Consider the following 18,576-nt stretch of genomic DNA (forward strand, 5'->3'; position numbering starts at 1 on the left):
TCTCGTCACTAAAAATAGCAACGTCGGTTATTTAAACCGATTTAAACAGCATAATTACGTCACTGTTCCTGACGTAAAGCCGAATTTGACCTAGATATGCAAATTAGACGATGACGTCATTTAGAACGGTCCTTTTTTAAACGTAGTTATTTGTTTATTTTTTTTATTTGTGTCCCGTCTAGGATCAACGCTGCAGAATGTAGAATATTTAGCATTTAGAACTTTCCTGACTGATGAATTGGCAACAATTTACCAGTTTTCAAGCAACATAAGAAAACCCCCAATAAAGTGCATCATTGGTTACTAAGAATTTAATTTAATAATAAACATTGTTGCACTTTTCTTTTATTACGGTGGGGGTACTACAGAAGAGAGAGAGAGAACACAGACTTAAAAGAGAGAGAGACAGGTGAGCATCACCACAGACTCGCTGTTCTTTCCACTTCCATGATCTATATTTTTAGCTTGAAATCAAAATTCAAAGGGACATCCAGGGTTAATGCAGTGATCTTTAAGTTGACTCTAATTAAATAAATGCCCTGTTAATATGAAGTTATTTGTCGGTGACTGTGCGCAGAAACCCCCTCACATTCACTTTAAAAACACGTGCGCGCAGCTGCACATCCTCACAACTTTCTGCAGAGTCATCGGGACAGATGCGCAGCTCCGCACCGCGGCGACAGAGGCTCATCTCCACCTCCATCCTAGTCCAGGACCGACATGTCAGGCTCCGGGAGAGATGCACCGGGAAGCTGCTGCGGCTCTGAGGCCATCCGTGTTACCGTGAGGAGTGAAACAGGGAGCAGAGAGTTCACCGTGACCGCAGACTGCACCGTCAGACAGGTCAGGACACTTGGAAGCTGCGCGCCAAGACGCATTAGTTTTTGTGTAAAATATGCCTGAACTTGTGCATGGCTTTCAGTGGAATAATCAATACAGTATATTTGGTCTGAAACGCTTGAAAACAATGTTGTTATCAGCTGGCAGGGTGCTGCTGTGTGTGTGTGTGTGTGTGTGTGTGTGTGTGTGTGTGTGTGTGTGTGTGTGTGTGTGTGTGTGTGTGTGTGTGTGTGTGTGTGTGTGTGTGTGTGTGTGTGTGTGTGCATATGTGCGCAGTTGAAGCGGAGCCTGTGTGAGCGGCTGGGAGCCTCCTCGGAGCAGCTGCTGCTGATCCACTCGGGTCGAGTCCTCACAGAGACGCAGCTGATCAGTCACCTCAAAGGACAAAACACGTCCGTCTGCCTCTGCATGATCCAGAGGTATTGAACCAGAACCAGCCCTGATTTGGGCCCATTTCACAATTTTGCTGTATGTTCACATATTTATGTCTGTGTCTATCCAGGTAAAACCCCTCTCTCTTCCAGTCCAGTTCTGACTTTAATGCAATCACAAGAGAGAGAAAAAAATTTTTTAATCTACTGTATCAGATGTTGGGATTAGGCTGTGTGTGCAGTCTTTGAATTTGCAGATATGAAATGTCAGCCAGCCTGTTTCTGCACCCCAGAACAACTTCATTTGTTGTAATGTAATGTGACACAGTGACATTTGATGAAGTCGAGCTTATAGTCATGTATTTATGAAACCATCAAATCTGGCATCCGACCTTTTTAAAATCTGATTTGTCACCCCTGTGGCAAAGCAATATGCACACTTTTCTAAATTGTAAGATTTTCCTTTGTCCTTTTTAACATTTTAGCAGCAATAATATTTCCTGTGTTGGTGTAAAAAAATGCATTCATGCAATGAAAACCTCAAAGTTAATGTAGCTGTGCAAAAATTACTCACATCAGAACTGAAATGTTTTGGCTGAACTGTCATTAAGTGATGCTTTGACTTATGTCTGCTGTTAGAAATACTTCATACCTCAAAATTATGCATGCTAACATATTTCTCACACCAGATCTACAACCTTGTTTAGTTTGGACTCACTCAATGTTTGTCAGGCTGCAGAAGTCTCCATCTCCACCTGGCATTGATACAGCTCCAGATCCCACTGCTGTTCTCGGGCCTCAACTTGATACAGTAGCACCTTCACCCACCTCTCCTTTTTGCCTTGGTAAGACGTCCCTGTAGCCTCCCCAGATCTCATTAGCCTAATAGGTGCATGGTGTTCCAGTATTTAGTCCTTTCTGCTCCTTTCAAGTGTGAACGTTTCAAACAACTTGCTGGTGCATTTACATTTTTCTCTTCTTTTGATCCCACTTTGTCTCCTCAGTGGAAGGTCTAAACTGCCTCGACTTGGAAAACAGCGGGCCGGGATTCTTCCCTGCACTCCAGCACCAGATGGAACGACAACTTCTGGCTGACCCAGAGATGTTACGTCGTGTCCTCAGCAGCCCCTTTGTGCAGGACACTCTATCCACCGCTCATCCTCAGCTGACCCGACAGCTCATTCTGTCTAATCCCCAGTTCCAGCAGCTGATGCAAACCGACCCAGAGGTGGAGGAAATGCTAAATAATACTGATGTCATAACACAGGTTAATGTACTTTTTAATACAGAGGATTGAAGAGTTATACACACTGTTTTCTTAAGCTGGTTAGTTTTGATAAGACCATCAAGGAATCAAACTCATAACAGCACAATTAGCAGAGAACCATCAGAACACTGTGATGCAGAAGAAAGCTTTATAGCGAATCACACCCCTGAATGAAAAGGCAGTGGTGTCCTCGATGTAGATGTTTTGCTTCCCTGTCCAGGTGCTTGAGCTCATCAGAAACCCAGACATGATGGAAGATGTGATTCCAAATGACGACAGAGCGTTAAACAATTTCCAACTGGAAGAAGAAAACCTGGAAACCATCACTAATGATTCAAGGCATCTGCAGAGGTTAAAAACGAAAACAGGGGAGCATTGTGTTCACCTCGCACAGGTAAAACTCTGAGATGGTCATTTTGCTGGTTTGTCTCTTTAAATGGGCTCAAAGTGATGATGGCTGTTGTACATATTTTTGTTAATCCTCACAGATCCTCACAGGAGAACCTCCAGGGGCGACTGAACCATCTGCAGGTCAACAGACACCGGAGGGTGAGACTGACCCAACACCTGCCCTCTCCAGCCACTCCGGGGATCCTCTGAGAGGGTTGAGTGCTTCACCAAGGACCCATTCAAACTCTCCAAGCACCATTACTGCAGGCGAGAAAGTAGACACAGCTTTAGACAACTGATTCATTTCTCTCACCAAACTGATCCAGGAGATGGAGCCGATTCACAGAAGATTACATGTCTGTAAACCTGCAGTCATGTAATCTTATAACGTCAATTCTTTTAGCTATTATTTTTAGTTTATACAATCATAAATGACAAATTGTAGAAACACAAACGGTAATGTACAATATACCTTTCCAATTGTTTTATCCATTATTTTATTTTTTGTCTACCATAAACAAATGTACCCATCTCTGTATATACATGTATTCGTACGTATATCTAAATAGACATACAAGAGCACATGTGCAAATGTTTATATGTGTATATATAGAGATATGTATAAAGTGATGCTGTACATAAGTTAAAAGGAAGAATCCAGCAACAAGGTGTTGCACTAAAGCATCTTTCTTTGTAGAATGAGGGGTAGGATTCCCATAAGTTTTTTGAACTTCCAACCTACTCCTTTTGAGTGTTAAATATTGCTTTGTATTGTCTTTTTGTGATGTTTTTTTTTTTTATTATTTTTTTATACAAAATACTCAAACTCAATCATTCATTCATTCATTCATTCAGATTAATCCCATTTAGTCTGTCGCCTCCCTTCTGATCTTTTAGGCATGCAGTCATTGTTGGAGGAGATCACTGCCAGTCCAGGTCTGATTGAGAGCCTGCTGTCTGGGCCATATGTCAGTAGTCTCTTGAACTGCCTCAGCCAAAACCCGGACCTTGCTGCACAGGTGATGCCAGCAAAAAAAAAAAGAAAAAAGAAAAAAAGAAAGGAAAAAAAATCTTTCAAGGCTGAAGCCACACATTTTCACCAATGAAAAGCAGAATCTCTTTTTTTTTTTTTTTTTTTTTTTTTTTTTTTAAATCCAAGTAGCAGTCAGGTCTCATTGCCCCCTCACTGCTTTTGTTTTCATACATTTCAGATGCTGCTGAGTCACCCCTTGTTCTCAGGAAATCCTCAGCTGCAGCAGCAAATGAGGCAACAGATCCCTCTCTTCCTGCAACAGGTCTGTTTACTCCCCTCACTGTCTACTTCCCAGCTAGACCAAAACACATTCTACTTTAGCACCAGTCATATGTTTTCCTAAAATAATACCCCTTGGTTACCTTTGGAATAGATTTGATTTGATTGATTTGAGTTTGGGGCTTGTCTGTGTGGAATTTGAATGTTTGTTGGATTTTGTGTTTGTGTGAGTGTTTTCCTCAGGTACAGAAATACATACTGGACTGGGTTCATGGAAGCCCCATCAGCTGTATAGCAAGCAACTACACGTATTTCAAGCGTATTGAGAAAATTCTTAAACTTATAACTCGTGCATTTGTCTTTGACCATGTAAAAGAAACTTATTTCATGCACAAAGCCAAGCTGGGCTTGAAAAATTCCTGTTTTGAGCCCAGTTCAATAATGGTTCAAACTTTATACTTAATACTGCCCCAGGTCCTTGCTGGGCTTGCAGGTTGTAGGAAACAGAGTGAGGGCAAGGGGGGATGTGATGTGTTCACATTTAATCGGAAATAAATTTAAAATGTGCAGTGTGTGCGAGAAGGTATACACATATGAGTGTGGGCTCTAATTTGCCAATTCTTACATTATATTATTATATTACGACTGTCCATGAATGCATCAGAGCTGTAAGCCAGCGCTGATTGGCTGTGCGGCATGAACGAGTTTTTTCTTTTGCACTTGATCTGAACTCTTTGGAGGGAAGTTAAACAGTATGCTAAACACTATGCTAGCCACTAGCGGTACTACCCAAAACCTAACATCGGAGCCATTGGTGAGTCAGTGAAACCTTCAAAAATATTATCTTTATCAGAATGCTGTGGTCTTAAACACCTGGCTATCTGAATGTGCCTTGTGTTGCTTTCAACTACAAGAGACGGCAGACTCTATTTTTTTCTAATATACGTGAATTCCAAAAGATATAGATAGCTGTGTCTATATCTATCTGAATAGATTGTGTAATTTTAGACCAGCTGTGTTCATGTCATATGTATCAAAGATGGTACAGATTTATCCCGTGACTTTTTCAGCACCATGGACAGCCGACGCTCTGAGATTGAGGCCTGTAAGGCTGCTGTGTGCGTGTGCGTGCGCCTGTGTATTTCTTCTCCAGAACAAGTTTGTGAACTGGTTTGTGACTTTATTCTGCTTTCTGAGGCATATAGGTTTTCTTGGCTCAATAAAAGTGAGCATTAGTGTGTTGTTTGATGGTAGCATGAGGTATTGTTTGAATGGTAAAATTTCTATCATAAGGGCCTGTCGAGAATGCTCCGCCCCCTCTGTACTGAGACCCACGCTCCGTCTGTTGCAGGCCTTTCTGTATAGAGTTTGCATGTTCTCTCGCTTTGTGTGCATGTGTGTTTTCTCCAGATATCTGGTTTCCTCCCACAGTCCAAAAACAGAGGTCATTTGATGGCTCCAAATTGCACGAAGGTGTGAATGAGTGTGTATGATTGTTTGTCTCTCTGGTTTTGTGCTTTGATGGACTGGTGACCTGTTCAGGCATCATTTTTTGTAACCTTATTCACCTGGAATTTACTCCAGACCCTCATGACCATAAGTTTGTGAAAGTGGTAAAGACTGACTGTTGCAAACTCAGGTAATCTATTATTAGTAACTTCTCTGCGATGCCAATCACGGTGCAGTACTTAACAATGTTTTCTTAATGACTGTCAAATATGGTTTTAGATGCAGAGCCCTGAGCTGCTGGCAGCCATGTTGAACCCCAAAGCACTGGAGGCTTTGCTCCAGATCCAGCAGGGCCTTCAGACTCTGGCTGCAGAGGCTCCTGCCCTCATACCTGCGTGAGTGAAAACAGATTGTGCACCTCTGCCTATTGAACTGTAAACTGGCTTTATGACTGAAGAAAACACATGTACTCATACCCTCGTGTCTGTCCTGCAGGGCCGGACTCGGACACACGGGCACCAGTGTGAATATTAATGCTCCTCAGTCTGCGTCCGAGTCTGTTCGAACCAGCCAATCAGGAATTGGTCCTCAGGTTACCACGGCGACGGAGCAGCAGCAGCAGCAGCAGTTTGTACAACAGATGCTTCAGACACTTGCTAATGTCAATGGTGGGGTAAGTCAGAGTTTCTATTTACTACATGCCTCAGGTATGGACATGAGAAATATTGATAAATTGCAAATATCAATGTGACAACTTCTTTTTAACAGCAGGAGGAACAGACCTTTAAAGAGTGTTAATGAGTAAATGGAGGATCAAATACACACTATTGGTCAACCAAAAAGCCTTATGCGCTGTTAGTTTTAAAGTCCAAGTTTCAATAAAGCCTGTCTCTCTAGATGATTAATCATTTCTTCAACCCATGGACGTTTTGCTTTGGGCAAAACATTTTTCTTTGATGAAAAGCAAAATTATTCAAATGTACATGTACTGTTCCTTCAGATTTAAAATTTAGCAACAACTTTGAATCTGTGAAACAGCTGTTCTGGAACAGCTGGAACTGTTTTATGTTGACAAAAGTAGACAGTCCATCAGTTTATGGCTAAACAGTTTGTCTCCATGCAAAAGACAAAAACAGCGATAGCTTAAATAGTCAGAATCTTCAGTTTCACTTACAGTTTTATGTTTTAATGTTTTCCTGGGGTGGGATAGCAGCAGGCCAAGTTATTGACAGAATGAAATGAAGATACAAGAAATATATGGATTAAAAAATGATGAATTATTGCACAGAAGTAATTTCAGAAATTACCAGAGCTACTGGTTTTCATAGTTATCGCAACCATTAAAGTTCCTGACGTCATGTCTTTTTCATTATTGTTTTAAAAATTGTACACCTTTAAATTCATGGAGGCCACCGCAGTATGTTTTACTCTCCTGTTTATTTATCCAGAGCTGGAGTCAGTGCTCCTTCATTTTCATTATGAACACACATAAAATTCCACTGGCATCAGACATATTTCAAGATAGATAAAATATCTTTACGGTCTTTCTTGATTCATTGGCTTCATTTCTTGTTATTTAAGTCAGAGCTGTCAAGGACACAAAAAGAGGCTCAGATCTGTATAATGCAATCTGTTCTGTTGAAACGTTTCAGCTAGTTTTGGTGTTTTTGTAGCTCAGTCTCTGAATAACCTTCCTGTCACGTTGTGTCAGGTCCGTCATGAAGAGTCTGACCTCCAGGAGGAGCTGTAGCAGCTGAGCTCCATGAGCCTGGGAGACAGAGACAGACAGACAGAGAGATAAACCTTCAGGCCCCCATCAGCACAGGAGGGGGCATCAGCAACATCTGCCCAGGCTGCCACGCACATGCTCTGCACCGTTCATCTTCATATACACGACTGTACATCATATACTATATAGAAATCATGAGCACTGTCACTCACATATAACAGTAGACAATACAGTAACATCAATAATCACAAAGTACATTCCTAAAGAAAACGTAACAAGATTATTAAAAAGTCTGCCAGATATTCATTTTAACTATATTTTGTTGTAGTCGCTCCCATCAAAAGTCATTGTTAATGAAGTATGCAGACTGAGGATCTGTAAAGCTGTAAAAGACACTGGTCTATCAGATATAGCCATAAACCTACAGTGTCTGTGTTTTTTGAATAGTATTATGATTCCTGACTTCTTGTTGTTGTTGTTAGAGTTTTTTAAGTTAGGTTTTAAGTTGGGTTAGTGCAAAAAACAAAATAATACAATCCCTTTCATCCGTGATGAAGGTCTCTATATGCACTAAACATATTGTAGTCTTGCACTACTTGCATGCAGATATTTTTCGTCTCCGTGCTGCCTCACTATGGAGCTGGTCAAGGTCTAATGAAGGGTTTCAACACCCAGATACGGTCAGATGTCTGGAAGAGTGACGGTGAGGACTCACACTCTCCGTTTCAGTCAACAGAACGACCTAAAAACACAAACTGTTGATCCAGACACTGCAGATCATTTTAAGGTAGTTGTACAAGTATACTATATACACCAAAAGAATAAATAGGATGACTTTACTTTGCATGGTTAAATCTTATCAACACTCTCAGGAGAAATGTGTCAGCCATGAAAAAAAAATTATGTAAGGGTAAGACAAATAAAGAAAACCTTTTTGTTATTGACTGGAGCCTGATGAAGGCTGCTTTGCTTTCCTCAGACAAGCCTCTTGTGCCTAACTCTTTTCACTGCGCTAACAAATGAAGTCATGCTCTTCCTCAAGCAAAATGCCACCATGTTTGTGTGCCACCAGTAGCATCTGCTTTTTATATGTCTGTAGATTCTACCTGCAAATGATCTGAGCTATGTGCCTTCACGCCTTTACCTGACCTTTGACACTGCTGTAAAGTGAACAAATAAATACATTGTGCAATGTTATTTTTACTTTCTGTCATTTGTGCATCATGCTATTTCTCACATTTAGTAGTTAATATCAACATATAATTATTAGCTGCAAGAACTCACTTTTTTCATCCCCAGAGAATTTAGCTTATGCATTTATAACGTCAATGATTTTGTCAAGTAGTTGACCATATGTACGTAAGAACCCAAGAGGAATGTGTGGATTGCTTTTGTTCACCTTAAAGTCAGAATGTATATAAAACCTACCATTACATCCACTAAAAATGATCTAGTCATAAAAATGACTTATGATTCAAATACAGAAATATTCCTCAAATTATTGTACCGTCTAACCATGTACTACTGCACAATGACCACCAGGAGGCGACTACACCTAACATCTTCAACGATAGAACCTATGAATGAGGACCACTCACTCTTTTCCATTCCTGCTCCTCACTCTCAGGGATTGACAGCTACCTGACACACACCATCAGATATGTGTGTATGTGAACCACTTGAAACCTGCGTGTGTGTGTTTCTGGCAGACTGAGAGGAGTTTAATCTCCCAACAGTGTCTGTGTGACTGGATGTGTGAGATATGAGAGTAGCCAAGGGGGGTTTTCTGGATTAGAAGCTCCAAAAATATTCCAGTTGAGTTTTGAAGATGAGTCACGCCACAAAAACAGCTCGGCGGGACTGAGTGGTGTGTGTTTGAGACAGATCTCTGAGCTGTGTTGTCTGCAGATGCCAATCATTGACTGGAGGGGTCACGAGGCTTGGTGTCAGATGACATATATGCTAAAAGCTTATTGTAAGAAGAGCTGTAAACTGTCAGATATCAGTCTGTTAAACATTTGATTTAATCGTGAAGGCCAAGCAGGAAGTGGTCTCTGCTTCTGATGGGAGTGTATTCAAAATTACATGACGGACTGAAATAAACCAAGAGCTGTTCCCAGCTAAATAAATAATGTCATGCAAATGTATCAAAGCAAAAATGATTTCAAACAGTGGTTGATTCTTTGTAGCCGTCCATACTGCAAACTATTGCAAGACAGTAATTCAAATTCACGGAAAAAAAATGTTGTTTCCCTTTATTTTTGGATCAAATACACATTTTGAGGCATTGGACACACAACTCAAGGACAAGTTTAAATGCCTTTATTAAAAAAAATCACAAAAACAATAGGTAATAACTGATTTGACAAAAACTTCAAATCTATTTGTGTTAAGACAAAAAAATCTAAATGCAAAAGGTAGGAATTTGAAAAAAAAACCTGCTCGTACAGAGCTGTAAAGACCAACCACTTTGTGATTAATACATAAATTAACATAAGTATCTGGAATGACACAACCATTCACAGTAGCAGCACTTTAAACTTGGAATTATTTATGTGAAATTATCATGTAATAGCAGACCAATGCTGTTCTGCAAGTGTCATATAAATCTCAACCCTTCATTAATTGCAGGTTAATAAATACCCTTCACTTTAGGTTACGTCTTCAAACAGACCACAGTATTTACTGGCATTGCGTCTGGACTGTTTGTAGCAAACCGGCTATTTTCAGAATCACACATGCACACAGAGGATCAATCACACAGATTTGTTGCTTCACTCTCTGCTGAAGCACTAATGAGCGCATCAAACTCAAACTCCCACTCGTGCACAGCGCTCGCCCTGCTTCTGTTCCACAACTGTAACTCAGCTTTACTTCTAATCTTCACACTGACACAAACCAGACGCAGACGAGGTGAGAAACTTGGACTGTTACAAGATTTCTGTGGCACATTGGTGCTTTCAGCTCAATGTCAGCATGTTTCAAATGACAGGAGCAATGGTGTCAACTCTTCATTTTTATCAATCTAGTAAATAATAATTAGCATTAAAAGAAAGCACTGTTCACAGTGATGTTGTTATTAGTTGGATCATAAACTTGGGGTCTTTAAAGACTCTGTCACGGCCGGCTCCTCTGCATCCTAGGAGGGATGCGGTTTCTGTTTGATTTTCAGGTGGGCGGTGCCAGAGCATGTTCGGAGGCGTGGTTCCAGCTCATCAGCGGGATGGCTTTCAGCTGTTCTCCCTCACCACTATTTAAGTGGCGTCCTGGCTGGAATTCGGCGCTGGATCTTATCACCTGCTACAGTGTGTCAGACGTGCTCACCTCGTTCTGGTCTGGTGAAACTCGAACTTACTCTGTTTCTCCTTTGCTCACACTTTGGGATCCTGCTCTGCCTGCCGCACGCCTCGCTGCCTCCTGTTGCTCCAGCCACCCGCCTGCTCCAAACTGTCGTCAGACTCGGATCCTCTTCTTCTTTTGGAACTTTGCCCCAGAGCGCCTCGGATCCAGCTTGGTCCACGACTCACCTCCTGGACTCGTCTTCTGTTCTTTCTGGAATAAATCAGTTTTGTCACCCGCCATCTGATCTCCTGTGTCGTCTGCACCGGAGCCTCCGAACCGAGTCGTAACAGACTCAAAGTTTTGGTCTATTAAAGGTTCAAGTCATGGTCAATCAGAAGAATGGTCAGAGTTCATGAGAGATTTGTTCATCAGGCATCAAACGATCTGATCTGTTCAATTGCTTCTGAAATAAGAGTAAAAAACACAATTCTTTAGAGTTTATGGACCCTTCATAATCACTTGGATTATAAATGATTCTAATGTTTAAATTATTCATTTTTTTTAAGCAGCCATATAATTTTATATTACGTTATGTTTGAATATTAAGTTCCTGGTTGAGTTTAGAGGAAACCAAAGTCAGCATCATGATCACAACAGTCCAGCCAGAGGTTTTTCCAGCTGCAACCTGAACGGACTCCTCTTGGTTCACAACATCACTGCAGTCGACATGCAGCTGAGGAAGTGCTTTTCTACTTCCATGACCATATCAGCGATGCTCCTCCTGATGTCCAGCGGCAGCACGTTCTCCTCGTCCACCGGAGGCTCCAGAACGTCAAACTGAGAGCGCAGGAGGTCCGCCCTCATGTAGTGTCCCCTCCGGGCCACCATCCTCTGGTGAATGAGGTCGTAGCTGCCGTGTAGAAAGAGAAAAAAGACGTCTGGAAAAGCAGGAGGAAGGACTTCTTGGTCTGGGCCAGAGGAGAGCGTGAGAGCTTTGGAGCCGTTGAGGAGGATCTGCCTGTAGTGACGCTTCAGAGCGGAGCACGCCACCAGCGCGTCGGAGCCCGAGCTCCTTTCCCTGTCACGGACAAGACACATGAGAATGAGTGAGAGGAGAAGGAAGCCACTTCTGTGGGGAAAAACCAGGTTGGATCTTGAGCCAAAGAGTGCAGTTCTGATTTATGAGCCTCAAAGCAACTGGAGCTGGACTGTTCTCTTAAATGTGTGTGCTAACGGGGAGAAAAAGTTAAAATAGTGGGAGTAAAAACTCCAAAACAAACATTTCTCACAAAAAGTAGGAAAGTGAGTGACACAAGGATTAGCAGGCGGAAAAATAAGTGTGACTAAGAGAGGAAGTGTTGAGGAAAAAATGTCTTTGATGGTGCCACAGTCATTTTAGGAAAAAGATGGCACACTTTTCACTTTTCCCCCCCTCACCCCTTCTTCACACTCACACTCACTTAATCTCGTCTTTACTCTCCCAAACTCCCTTCCCTCGCTCTCTGGTTTTCATCTCAATTTTCAAACCCATCTTTGATATTTTTGATCTTTTTCAACAATTTCACGGCTGCATATTCTTACCTCGCCGCTCCCCTCTTCGGCGCCGTCTCACTCCCTAAACCTGTCATCTTCCCCTTTCCATCATTAAAAGATAACTTGTAATTTCCTGAAGGTGTGTGCGTGTGTGCTTCAGTTGTGGGGACCTAAATCTGTTGATACTAAAGCATGGTGGCAATGTCTTTTAAGGACACGAAGCTGATTGCGTTTATGCATGGAGATTTATTTTGTATTGAGGGTTCGGGTTCATCTGTTAACCCATTGTAAATGATGGATCCACTGCTGTATGCGAGTGTCTTCATGTAAAAACTGGATTTACTCTCACCTCTGAATCACTTCATGTAGTTTTAGAAGCCAAGGAAGCCTGTCCTGAAGAGAAAAACAACACAGGAACTTGAGATATGTTTTGTTTGCATATTTCACTCCTTAAACATCACATGATGGTTATTTGTGTTGACTCTTTGAAAAACTGGATTTCATATCATCACATGAAGCAGCGGTTAACCTTTTCCAGAAACCTTCGAGATGCACTGTGCTGCTCTCGGGGTTAAAGATTCGGCTGAACTGCACCATCTCCAGCCTGCGTCGCCCTCTGACCTTAAACGCACGTCACTCCCTGTTACTCTTCTTGCTGTCTGCATCCCAAAAAAGCTACAGGATCTGGGAGCTTCGCTTGAAAAAATAATGCATATTAAAGTCTCCTTGAAAGGGTAAGTCAAACTCAAAGGAGTAAAATAAGTCAAAGGAAAAATATACTTTCTTTTTGTATCCTACTTTTTGAGATATGAGTCAGTGAGAAAAGACTTTCAGTGTGTTGAACAGCATCACAAAGTGAGATTTGTTATTTCTTAAAGGGGACATATTCTGCTTTTTTCACTTTGTGAAGAGTTTCTTATAGTATGTGTTGCCATAGCCTCATTATGACGCTCAAATTTGAAAACTGTCTGTTTCCTCCCTGTCTTGCTACACCACATTTTGTGAAAATGAAACTGAAACTGAAATGGTCCAGTTTGAGTTTGGTCTGCTTATCCTGAAATAAGAGGATTTAACTCCTCCCCCTGACTGTGCCCCCACCGTGTGTGTGTGTGTGTGTGTGTGTGTGTGTGTGTGTGTGTGTGTGTGTGAGAGAGTGGGCGTGGCCAGACGCATTCAAGTGCATACTGGGAAGCAGGCTCAGAAACAGCCTGTTCTGAGGAGGACTCCTCAGAGCAACTTTTTAGACCCCTGAAACTCCGAACTAAAGATGAATTTGGGGCGAACAAACTGAAATACTATGTTTTTGGGCTTCTGAGACCTATACCACGTGACTGAAAAACAGCATAATATGTCCCCTTTAAAATAGGCAGAAGCATCAGATCTGAAAGATACATGTAAAAAGTCAGTGTAATTTATTTTTTAGATGTAACATCAAATTTGAAATGGGCATGAATTTAAAGAAAAACAAATCTCAATATCAACAATTGAGATGCTGTCCTGTATTATTTTGAATGCTTGAGCGTGTGTCAGTAAGCACTGGACTCTGCCTTTTAGAGTCCGCCATCAAAACGTCGTCATTGATTACTCTACAATCAGAGACAGAATCAGTCTGATCTTGGTTACATCTGAACTGGAGTCATTTGTTTGTTTGTTTGTTTTGTTTCCAGAGGAATCACAGTCCCTTATATCCAAGCTTCAGAACACGGTCATGTTTTTGTTTGCTGACGCCAGCCTCAGCCTGCCAACTCTAATACTGGCATGAGACGATACATTCCTGCCACAGTCAGACAGTAATCCTGTGTTTACATTTCTGCTTCACTTCATCTGTTTTTTTTTTTTTTTTCTTTCCAATCAAATTGTCAAATGTTGACTATTTCATAATAAGCCAGAGTGTTGGACGGAGCACGTCCCGGGGTGATTCTCCTCGCTGTTCAAAGCAGACCTCTGCGTAGGAGGTTATCATCCGCCACCAAACGCCGCTACCGGCGAACTGCTGACAAACCGGCAGGAGCTGCTCCGCCTGCAGGCTCACACGCTCCGCTCTGGGATGGAGCCAGGCGTTTGTTTGGAGGTCTTCCTTTATTCTAAAAGTCCACACGGACGGAGGGTTAAAGATAAATATTGAACAGACAGATAGCAAATGACTCAACTGAAATTTAGGGTTGTGAGCTGAAAGGCTCACTCAGGATTCCACCCGGTGTGTTCAGTCTGTTACTTCCTCCAGCTACTTGTTGAAGATACACACTGGCATACACTCCTGAGCCCTGTAGCTTTGACCTCAACCATCACAAATAATCACATCACATCCTTGAAATATGCTAATTCTACAGGAATTTTACTGTAGCGCAAAGTCAGTCCCTCTGTGCTGGTGAAGGACAGTTCAAGACTCAATGAATAATCAGTGGAAATAATGCTTTTTTTAGAGGAATGATTAAAAAAAATCTATCAAAGTCACACATTCTCTCTATTTAAAGCTTAAAAACATATTAAACTGCAAATGTTTGTCACTATATTGTAGGCAAATATGAATGATACATCTATCCTGCAGGGTAATGTAATACTCCAAAAAAGTACCTTAAATATGAGTTACTAGATTATTTCACAAGAATTAGAGAAGCTGCATGGCGTCACACGTATTGCTTTAATGCATTAAGTATTCATTTAAAGCATTGAAGACATCGAAACATTCCTCAAATTACACATTAGATTTAAAAAAAAAATTCAAAAAGGCTGATCTTAGCAACTCATTTACAACACCTTCTTGATCAAAGTAGTATCACAATACATGAAGAGCAGATTTTAGATGTTGGCTTGTTTAATTCTTTAGATGTTTCTTCGGCAAATAAAAAGGCCAAAATGCCAATAACATTACATCATGACCATTTAATCTTTATATTCTTATTTTTTATTTCAATTGACAACTATAAATACATATTTTACCTTTTAAAATTGCAACGCCATTCCTATGTTTGTTTGGTTCTTGAGAGTTTTTTCATTGAATACAGATCCCTACCCTGCATATAATACTCAGGCAGCTTTATGAGCACCTGAAAATACAGTATATAACTGATAGAAACTGTCTGTGGTATCTGTAAAATATCTGAACTACTAGGTGGGATTTTTTAATAGTTTTAATCCACCTTACAATTTAGAACTCACACTCATGGAATGCTTGTTTGGAACCACAATTGCTCCACATAAAGACAGGAAGGCGAACGCCCGGCCTGACCTGGTCTGTCAGCGGCTCTCCACGAACCATCTTCTCAATGTTCTCCTGAGGGTGGAAGTCATCCCCTTCATGCAGGGGCCAGCCAAGCTGATGAGAACACACACACATGTGGCATTCACATAATGGACAGGTGTGTGTGTGTGTGTGTGTGTGTGTGTGTGTGTGTGTGTGTGTGTGTGTGTGTGTGTGTTCTTGTATTTCTATCCTTGTCGGGGCCAAATGTCCCCACAAGGACAGCAAAACGTGGAACGACGTGCCTTGTGGGGACCTTTTTCCGGTACTAAGTAGGAGAAACAGTGTTTTCTTGACCATGTTGTTGTTACTGAAAAAAGTAAAAGTGCAAAAACATTTCTTTAGGGTTAGGCTTTATTGTGGTGTGGGTTAGGGTTAGGGTAAGGGTCAGGGTTAGGGGCTAGACATGAATGGGAGTCAATGGACGGTCCCCACAAGGATAGAAATACAAGACTCTGTGTGTGTGTGTGTGTGTGTGTGTGTGTCTGTGTGTGTGTGTGTGTGTGTGTCTGTGTGTGTGTGTAGGGCTACTTACCTTTTCAGACAGGGACTTCCCTAAAGTGCTTCTGCATAAAATAGAAGACAGACAGATAATTATTTGACAAAATAAATTATTTGACAAAACACAAAAAGCGATTTTAAACCTAAGTGACTGAAGACCTGGACTGGAGCGCGGTCTCTGGTGTATCCTGCCTGTAACCTCATATGATCTGGTCTGGATAAAGCTGATATAGAAGATGGATAAACTGGATCTGAAACCTTCATCTTGGATTTCAGGAAATTGAAACAACGATTTTTGCAGCTCTGTGCAGTATTCAGGTGTTGCGTTACATTCATTGCACGACTGTGCTGCAGTCGGTTCACTGTTTCCCCCGGTGAACATGTAACTGATACCAGGTGGTGTGATAAGACATTAATGACTGATAAACTGATACCAGCTGTTATTTCATGTATCTATGACAAGAGCCAGTGAGGAGCTTTTCACTTCATTTTCAGTTCATTCATTTATTTCAAATTAATATTGAAGATATTTGACATTTCAATCAATAAAACAAGATATACATACATATGTACAGATATACAACATACATAGTAATGAACATGTTTGTGGAACTTTCCTGTTTTTAGATCTGTACATGCTGTTTTATTCTTTTTTAGGGGGGTAGAGGTGTTATGCCTGACACTTTGCAACAAGAGAAGTTGTAAAACTTCAGCTCAGAAGCCTGTCATGTCCTCACTAAATTCGTCAGTGTTCATGCAGCAAGAGCGGCATTGAACAACGGTAATCAAATAACAGCGTTCATTGGGAGAACCTGAAGCCAATTATAGTAAATAAAAAATGACTTTCTGCAAATAATTCACACATATTTCTTCTAGTGCATCAATTACTGTGTCGTGTTGGCATGAAACGTCTCCTGAAATAAACGTACTATGACATACATACTTTCCTGTGCCTGAGACTCCCATAATGATGTAGATCATCTTCTCTCTATATGTTTACATGCAGGCCCTGTGGGAAAGCAAAGAGGGACCGGTGTCATAATACTTTAGAAGTTACCAAAATGTTGTGATGCAGTGGGGCAGAGAGATTATCATGGCGTCAAATACTGCTTGGATCCAGCATCCCGCGACCCTGCACAGAATGAAGATGAAGCAGTACAGAATCGATTGACGGGCAAAACCTTGTAAATTAAGCAGGTAGTTCTGTATTACTCACTAAAGGGCATGACTTAGAACATCAATGCTAAAGATCAGCACAGCAGCAGGGGTGACAGACTCATTCAAACAGCTGCAGGCAACACATCCGGGACACAACAACAGCCACAACTCACACAGGCTGACTCAGTAACCCAGTTTCAGTGTTAGGTTACTGCCGATAACATCCTTCCCTGTGGATAGAACTCATTCCCTTTTCACATTAAAAAGAAAAAGAAAAGAATCTTGGAGCAATGTGGAGGCACAATGACCAAAAAAAAAACCCAAAACATTAATTCAGAGCAAAAGATGATTTCAACATAACTGATCAACTGCAGAACAAAGTGGCAGATCCTCAAAGAACTGCCCAACAGTCTCAATTGCCCCAAAATCACCTTCAAATATGCTCGTTCAAGTGGAATTTGCACCGCCAGGGAGGACGGAAAAGATGTCCTATGACATATTGGAAGGTATTGGTATTAATATCTGAACAGTTTCACAAGTTTAACAGCACAACACTAAATAAAAATGACCAACAGAACATTTCAGAAAAAAAAAAACAAAGCTGTGTGCAAAAAACACAGTTTGATTATAAAGAAGTTTAGGAGAAGGTAATAAAAATAAGACTTAGAAAAAGTGACAAAACTTCCAGCTGAGGTGGACACTGATACAATTATCTCTCAATTCAGCTGCTGTACCTGCTCTTTAAATGCTTCTTCAATGTTGTTCTCATTTCTCCTTTTCATTTAGCTCAGACCCGAGTTAAACTCCGACAGCAGGTGAGTAGATACATTGTTTTATATGTAAAAATATGGAGCACTGAACGGAAACAGAACACAAACACTGTTTTTGTTCTTTTGTTTCGCCATAAATGTATGGCAGTTCAAACAATTATAACAGTGTATCAGTTGTAAAGTTCACTCATAAAAGAGGTCCACTGGGTGATCCTGAAGCACGGTGTAATAAATGAAGTGGTGCGGCTTCCGGGGTAAATGTTGTCGAAGACAATAACAGCTGCGACTAAATCCGTCACGTGTGCATAAATCTGAGCTCAGTACTGAAGAATCAGTCCGTCTGGGGTTGGTTAAATATCACTGTAACTCACATAAATATGGTCCTGTTTTCCTCCTCTATGACTTCTTGGACTGTTATTTTCCCTCGTTGCGCGATGACGTAGGACGTAATCAGCCATGCGCACAATTAAAGGGCCCGCGTGGAGTTCTGCAACAAATAAATTATATGTGACGTCATTATTGATGCAAATTATAAATAACCTCGATACAACTGAGAGCATGGAAGGCCAAATATCTTAATTTATTTTACTTTACCCTAATATTTTTGACGTATTTCTTTCTTGCAGGTTAGGCAAATATATATAAACAACTTGAAAGAAAGCCGACATACAATAGAATGCAGTAACTTCAAGATATTAGCAAAGAAACAGACCAATTAAATCATGTGGTTTTATAAATATCATCCTGTTATATAAATATCTGTGCTGAAATAATATTTCAGAGAGAGAGAGAG

The 18,576-nt window shown here is 41.0% G+C and overlaps 2 protein-coding genes across 2 annotated transcripts; one reads left to right on the plus strand and one right to left on the minus strand.

Moving 5' to 3' along the window:
• Positions 1-720: 720 nt before the first annotated feature.
• Positions 721-7,868, plus strand: LOC115397761 (ubiquilin-1-like). Its single transcript, XM_030104219.1, is given in 12 exon segments — positions 721-843; positions 1,117-1,259; positions 1,944-2,056; positions 2,216-2,478; positions 2,699-2,872; positions 2,967-3,135; positions 3,766-3,887; positions 4,080-4,163; positions 5,849-5,964; positions 6,065-6,242; positions 7,281-7,340; positions 7,343-7,868. Coding segments are annotated over 12 exon segments (1,719 nt in total). The 3' UTR covers positions 7,517-7,868.
• A 2,994-nt stretch (positions 7,869-10,862) lies between these two features.
• Positions 10,863-18,207, minus strand: LOC115398126 (probable gluconokinase). The gene is made up of 6 exons (XM_030104774.1): positions 18,155-18,207; positions 16,799-16,864; positions 15,890-15,920; positions 15,343-15,429; positions 12,463-12,506; positions 10,863-11,658 (listed from the first exon to the last, which is right to left on the minus strand). Exons 2-6 carry the CDS (start codon positions 16,834-16,836, stop codon positions 11,286-11,288), a joined length of 573 nt encoding a protein of 190 aa, XP_029960634.1. The 5' UTR covers positions 16,837-16,864; positions 18,155-18,207; the 3' UTR covers positions 10,863-11,285.
• Positions 18,208-18,576: the final 369 nt, after the last annotated feature.

Source organism: Salarias fasciatus, chromosome 12, assembly GCF_902148845.1.
Source record: "Salarias fasciatus chromosome 12, fSalaFa1.1, whole genome shotgun sequence".
Lineage (NCBI taxonomy): Eukaryota > Metazoa > Chordata > Actinopteri > Blenniiformes > Blenniidae > Salarias > Salarias fasciatus.

Coding starts and splice junctions, on each gene's coding strand:
- LOC115398126 (XM_030104774.1), bottom strand. CDS start 16,836: ATGATCTACATCATTATGGGAGTCTCAGGCACAGGAAA. Junction 15,921..16,798: donor GGAGTCTCAGGCACAGGAAA/GTATGTATGTCA, acceptor TATTTTATGCAG/AAGCACTTTAGGGAAGTCCC. Junction 12,507..15,342: donor GAGAGCCGCTGACAGACCAG/GTCAGGCCGGGC, acceptor TTTTCTCTTCAG/GACAGGCTTCCTTGGCTTCT.